Here is a 7,166-nt window from a genome sequence, read left to right as displayed (position 1 = left end):
TACAGATTCTTTCTTTTTTTGTAGAAAATCTATAGGTTTTAAATAGTTGAGTTCAGCTTAAGATTTTTGAAAATTTAAAGATCTATTAATTGATAATATTAAAACCTTTTAAAAATTGCTTGTTTTCGAGTTACTGAAGTTTTTGTGTACAGATTTCTTCTTTATTTTAAAAACCCTATATATTTGAACACTTAAGTTTTAAGTCAGGTTTTAGAGCATTAAAAGGTCTTTTGAAGGACCATGTTGTAATATTTCAGAATTTGTTTAGTTTTCCTGTTATTAAAGTGTTTGTGTAGAAAGTACTTCTTTTTTTTAGACACTCTATGTATTTTAAATACTTTTGCTTAACATCTTGTTTTTGGGCATTAAAAGAGCTTTAAAATAGCTATTTTAAAATATTCTAAAATTAGTTAGTCTTTGAGAAATTAGAGTTTATGTGTACAGCTACTTTCTTTTTTTTTAGAAAACCTATAGGTTTTAAATACTTAAGCTAAGCATAAGATTTTTGAGCATTTAAAGAGATTTAAATTGATAATTGTTGATGCGACCGATGCCTTAATCGGTACTCCAGTGGATAGTAGTGAATCGAAAAATGCCCTTACGAGTGATATCGAGATTCCTTATTAATGGGAAGGAGGATAGGAAAATAAAGAACACAATAACAACTTTATTTGAGCCCAATCAGTACTAAAAAGTACGCTTTATTGGCTCGTCAGGGAAAAGCCTTTCGGCATAAAAACCCTGGTTGAAAACGATGAAGAAGAATCCACAAATCCGGATAATTCTGGCCACGTGCAGGACCTTTGTCCCTTGTCGCTGGCCGAACTTAGATGATATGGTATTACGCAATACAAAGAATTCTCCTTGAAGTAGTTCTCGCAAGTCTCAGCTAGATGAATCTCGAGCGATGAATCCAGAGTGACAACCGGCGCAAAAACGCGCTGGCTTTTATACCAAAAGGCGATGCAATGCTGCACCAATCACCGAAAAGTCCGAGCATAACGCGGCTGTCGATACATATGATTGGCGTGATAAATGTAGTGGGAGAACGCGAGCTAGAATAAAGAAAGAGCCCTTGCAGGCATCTTAGCGCTACCGTGGTTACCACTAAAAACAACGATATTGCTTTGTCGCACGCGTCTAACGCTTTGGCAGGGCCGTACGCGCCTAGGTGCTTCGCCCTACTCACTCGTTGCGTGGGATACGCAACATACTCCCCCCCTTGAACGGGCACCGTTCAAAATTTAAAAACCAAAATGCGCACACTTAAATACAAATTATAAACTATATATACATACTGTTAACCGCATATTACAATACATATTCAGTAATTAACGCGACTGAATTACAAAAAGAAAAAATTTTTTTTTTTTATAAATCGCTTGGTAAAGGAGAAAGACGTTTAATACCGCGCTTTACAAGACCGTTGGCAGTTTTTACGCTCGCCACGCGTGCTATACCGTCGGCTCCTTTATGTACCTCCGCGATACGTCCTAATGACCATTTGAGTGGAGGGGAATTATCTTCTCGCAAGATGACTAGTGTACCCGGACTTATTTTGTCTGCTGTGCCTCTGTGCCATTTTTTACGGACCGTCTGCTCGTTCAAATATTCCTTATTCCATCGGTTCCAAAAATGCTGTCTCATCTGCTGTACGTGCTGCCATTGGGACAGGCGCCCGGATGGTATATCCCTGTATTCGTCCTCTGGCAAACTCGTAAACGAATTTCCAATTAGAAAATGCCCAGGTGTAAGAGCGCGCAAATCATTCGGGTCATTAGACAGAGGCGTGATAGGACGCGAGTTAAGAATCGCCTCTATCTCGAGGACGTATGTTAATAATGCCTCGTAAGATAGCAATGTCTCGCCTATAATTCGAACTAGATGATATTTAAATGATTTTACGGCCGCCTCCCATAGACCTCCAAAATGGGGGGAACGGGGTGGGATGAAATGCCACTTGATTCCTTCATTTACCAAACTTCGCGAGACGCGCGCTTCTAGTTCGTTCGCCGCACCTACGAAATTAGTCGCGTTGTCGGAATATATGTCCGAACATTTTCCACGGCGTGCCATAAATCTACGCAAAGCTGCTAAAAATGCTTCAGTCGTTAGATCATTCACGAGTTCTAAATGAACGGCCTTGGTGCTAAAACAGACGAATACCGCCACATATATTTTCGCGCGACCACGGTTCCGGTGTTGCCTTTCCTTGAATAACGGACCGCAGAAATCTACGCCGGTGTGGATAAACGGACGATTCGGTAGAAGACGACTGGCAGGTAGATCACTCATAGGATATTGCGGCGTAGCGGGTTTTAAACGTCGACAAGTAATGCATTTATATATTACGCGCTTAACGCTACTTCTCCCATTTATTGGCCAAAACGATTCGCGAAGTGCGTTCAAAGTGGCTTGCGTACCACCGTGCCCTATTTGATGGTGCTTTTCGCGTATTATCGCGTTTGTAATTGTATGGTCTTTCGGCAATAATGCGGGATGCCTTTGCTCGTATGGCAAGTTGCTCCTTGCCAATCTACCTCCAACTCTTAATATTTCTAAATTGTCTACAAACGGGCTAAGTACGGAGAATGATGCGCAAACCTCTTTACCGGACTTGATTAATTTGATGATCTCGGGAAATGCTTCTTCCTGTATCAATCTAATCGCGATTATTTCCGCGCCTTTCAATTCGTCCACGGTTAACTCACCCATTATTCTTTTCTCTTTTAAATTGCGCGAGTTACGTGCGAATCTAACGCAATACGCGATAATGCGCTTTAATTTGACGAACGAGGAGTACCGTCTAAATAGTTCGAACGGAGTAGCTACCCTTGCGTGAGTTACAATCCTTTTCTTTTCCGGGATTTCGATTGGTTCTAATCTACTATGCGGCCAATTTGATTCCGGCTGGATAAGCCATACAGGACCGGACTTCCAGAGCTTACTTTCACGGAGTTCGGCAGGTGTAACGCCGCGAGAAATTAAATCCGCGGGGTTATGTTCGGACGATACATGACGCCACAGCTCGCGAGCTGTGCTCTCTTGAATTTCAGCTACGCGATGTGCTACGTAGGTTTTTAACGTGTGAGGCGGAGTGTTGAGCCAATGCAAAACTACCGTAGAGTCCGTCCAAAATATTGTACGGCAGAAATCATTTCTACGCAAAGCGTTTTTAGTGGCCTTAAAGAGACGCGAAAGTATTAAGGCGCCGCAAAGTTCTAGTCGCGGAAGCGATTGCGTTTTAAGCGGCGCTACCTTGGATTTGGCGCAGACTAATCGTAAAGTGGGATTTTTTCCTAACGTTTTAACATAAATGCACGCGCCGTAAGCCCTTTCGCTCGCGTCACAAAAACCATGCATTTCCATTTCTCTCCATCACCTGCTACGTTGCGCGCGAACCTTATCTCCTCGAGCGTGTGGAGATTTTGGCGGAACTCCTGCCATATTTTATATATATCGGCGGGGACATCTTCGTCCCATGTTGATTTTAATTGCCATAGCCGTTGCATCATCAATTTCGCGTTGATTACTACCGGTCCTAATAAACCTAGCGGGTCGAATAACTGAGAAATTTCGGACAATATAACACGCTTAGTAACCTTCGATGGATCAGCTGCTCGCTTTACCGTATAGCCTATGTTGTCTTCGGCCGCGTTCCAATTAACACCTAATGTTTTTATCGTTCCTGACGAATCTAAATTTATGATGTTATTATCTGCGGTATCTAAGTCCTTTAGAATCTCGGCGCAATTTGACGCCCATTGCCGCAAATGCATGCCTGCCCCTGCGGTTATACTTATTAACTCGTCGCGGACTTGCTTCGCTTCCCTAACCGTACGCGCTCCGGTTAACAAGTCGTCTACATAGAAATCTTCTTTAAGCGCGATGGCAGCTCTCGGGAATCTGTTAAATTCGTCGCTCGCGAGTTGATGTAACGTACGAGTTGCTAAAAACGACGCGGAGGCAGTTCCATAGGTTACTGTATTTAATCTATATGTTTTCACGGGATCACTTTCCTGTCGACGCCACAGTATAGTTTGATATTTGCGATCGCGCGGATCAATTATTATCTGCCGATACATCTTCGCGATGTCCGCGGTAATAGCAATAGCATGTGATCTAAATCTTACTAAAAGTGCAAATAGATCCTCCTGTATGGTTGGGCCAACCATTAATACGTTATTCAAAGATTTCCCGTTGCTGGTTTTTGCCGACGCGTCGAACACTACTCGCAATTTGGTCGTAATACTAGTATGCTTTAATACAGCATGATGCGGTAAATAGAATCTATCTTCGTGGGGTCCCCCTTCTATCCTTGTCATATGCCCTAGTTCTTCATATTCGGATAAGAATTTAATATATTCATCTCTAATTTTCGGCTTGCGCGATAATGATCGCTCTAATGCGTGAAATCTTCGTAACGCGCTCGTATACGAATCTCCTAACTGATTTTCTTCCTTAAAGGGCAATCTCACTATATATCTGCCAGTATCATCCCGTCGCGTGTTGCTTCTGTAATGTGCTTCGCACAAATTTTCCTCGTGCGACCTAATACTACTCTCAGCTACTTCCTCAATTTTCCAGAATTTTTCCAATTGTGAGTTCAAATCTACCGTGGCCGTGTGGCAATTAACGCTCTGCGGAGTGCGCGTATTTCCTGTGCTCATAACGAGCCATCCTAGTACAGTTCCTTGTGCCATTAAATTTTCATTCAACCTAATGCTCTGACCTGCGCGCCATAGTGAAGCAAAAATCTCGACACCGAGAATCGCGTCGATATTCGCGGGCTCATAAAACTTGGGATCTGCCAATTGGATCCCTGCCGGTATAGTCAATTCTTCTTGCGGAATTCGTTGCGAAGGCAACCTATTCGTTACAGTGGGTAATAATAAGAATTGTAATTCTAACGCGTAATTTTCTGTTCGCGATTTCAACGTTGCTAATATTGCCTGTTTGACTCTAGTTTCCGTTTGGTTTACGCCAGAAATGGGTACATTCACGTCCCGTTTGGCTATTCGCAGAAGATTCGCGAACCGGATCGTTAAGAAATGTGCTTCGGAACCCGAATCCAGGAGCACACGACACTCGTGCGGCCTGCCGTCGCGATCCAGCAAATGCACCACTGCAGTTAGTAACAGCGCGGGTGCCTGCGAGTGATGGAGCTCTACATGTGCATTCTGCACCGCCGACGCCGTTCGAACGCAACAATTCGTGATGCCCGCCGCTGCACCTTCTGCAACGGCCTCTCTCACATGTAACAACTCATGATGCCTGCCCTTGCACTTACTGCAGCAGTCATTCTTAATACATGTGTATACGCGGTGACCAGCTTGTAAACAATTACAACACAAATTGGCGTTAACCACGATTCTTCTGCGCTCCTCGGGCTCGGCTCTCAGTAGCTGCTCACACTCCGATGTGTTATGCCTCTCGCGACATATGCCACACGAGACAGTCGCGCTTGTGGAATACGCTTGAACTTGTCCTCGGTCGGAAATTCGCGGCCAATTTCGCGGAGAATTAAACCGCGGCTCGTTACGCATCAAATTCCTTGAGCGAAAATTTCTCTCGGGTCCTAACGGTGCGTTCCTTCTGCTATTGTTAATTCTTTTAGAATGTTCTGCCGGCTGGGAGTTTACTAGCGCATTTCCCCGATCGCGCAAAAATATCACAAATTCGTCTACCGTCGGTAAAGCATCTCGGGAATACCGTTGTTCCCATTGAAGCCGTGTTGCTGGATCCACTCGCGAAAGATGTGCGGCAATAGCAAATTGATCGACAAACACTTTTTTAGTCGCTACTAAAGCCCTATAATTTGCGCTTAGCGCATCGGACGCGGCAATTAAAGACGAGGGAAATTCACTGTCAATAGGGGGACCCTCTAAAATAGCTCGTACGTGCTTATTTATTAATATTAACGGATTGTCATAGCACTCGACTAAGGTCTTCCACGCAATCGGATAATTATCCGCGGTAATTTCCAAAACTCTTATTTTCTCCGCGGCCGGTCCCGATAAACATGATTTCAAATATGCAAATTTTTGTATATCGCGAATCGCGGGATTATCTCCTATCACGCGAATTCTTTCTTTACATACTCGAATCTACGTATAACGCGCTCAACATCACCACGTGCACTACTCGAACGAGGCATTTTCACGACAAAAGGCAAAATTAAGAAGAGAAAAGAGGGGGAAAAATACAACTTCGAAGAATGATCAAGCAACAGAAATTACAAACTCACGTGAATCCTCTGAATAAGGCGTCCCGTGCAGCGTACTCACGCACCGGAACAATAGAAGCTTCTCGGCTTGTAGCGATGATGCAATACCTCCTTTGTTGCTCGATCGGAAGTCTTCCGTTGCCTCTTTCTCCTCCGTTGAAGAAGACTGTATGCACAATAGACGCCGGACGAAGAGTGGGGAGGAAGCTCCCTCGATCCGGCTCGAAGGACCAAAATGTTGATGCGACCGATGCCTTAATCGGTACTCCAGTGGATAGTAGTGAATCGAAAAATGCCCTTACGAGTGATATCGAGATTCCTTATTAATGGGAAGGAGGATAGGAAAATAAAGAACACAATAACAACTTTATTTGAGCCCAATCAGTACTAAAAAGTACGCTTTATTGGCTCGTCAGGGAAAAGCCTTTCGGCATAAAAACCCTGGTTGAAAACGATGAAGAAGAATCCACAAATCCGGATAATTCTGGCCACGTGCAGGACCTTTGTCCCTTGTCGCTGGCCGAACTTAGATGATATGGTATTACGCAATACAAAGAATTCTCCTTGAAGTAGTTCTCGCAAGTCTCAGCTAGATGAATCTCGGCGATGAATCCAGAGTGACAACCGGCGCAAAAACGCGCTGGCGCTTTTATACCAAAAGGCGATGCAATGCTGCACCAATCACCGAAAAGTCCGAGCATAACGCGGCTGTCGATACATATGATTGGCGTGATAAATGTAGTGGGAGAACGCGAGCTAGAATAAAGAAAGAGCCCTTGCAGGCATCTTAGCGCTACCGTGGTTACCACTAAAACAACGATATTGCTTTGTCGCACGCGTCTAACGCTTTGGCAGGGCCGTACGCGCCTAGGTGCTTCGCCCTACTCACTCGTTGCGTGGGATACGCAACAATAATATTAAAAATTTTAAAAATTGCAAG

The 7,166-nt window shown here is 44.0% G+C and overlaps 1 protein-coding gene across 1 annotated transcript; it reads right to left on the bottom strand.

The window, feature by feature from the left end:
* Positions 1 to 1,371: 1,371 nt before the first annotated feature.
* LOC122520337 lies at positions 1,372 to 6,927 on the bottom strand. Its single transcript, XM_043640433.1, has 3 exons — positions 6,697 to 6,927; positions 3,383 to 6,107; positions 1,372 to 3,275 (listed from the first exon to the last, which is right to left on the bottom strand). The coding sequence occupies exons 1-3, from the start codon at positions 6,925 to 6,927 to the stop codon at positions 1,372 to 1,374; spliced, it is 4,860 nt and encodes a 1,619-aa protein (XP_043496368.1).
* Positions 6,928 to 7,166: the final 239 nt, after the last annotated feature.

This window comes from Polistes fuscatus, unplaced genomic scaffold (genome assembly GCF_010416935.1).
Source record: "Polistes fuscatus isolate 324 unplaced genomic scaffold, CU_Pfus_HIC Scaffold30, whole genome shotgun sequence".
NCBI classification, from domain to species: Eukaryota; Metazoa; Arthropoda; class Insecta; order Hymenoptera; family Vespidae; genus Polistes; species Polistes fuscatus.
This window is presented reverse-complemented; position numbering and strand designations above follow the sequence as displayed.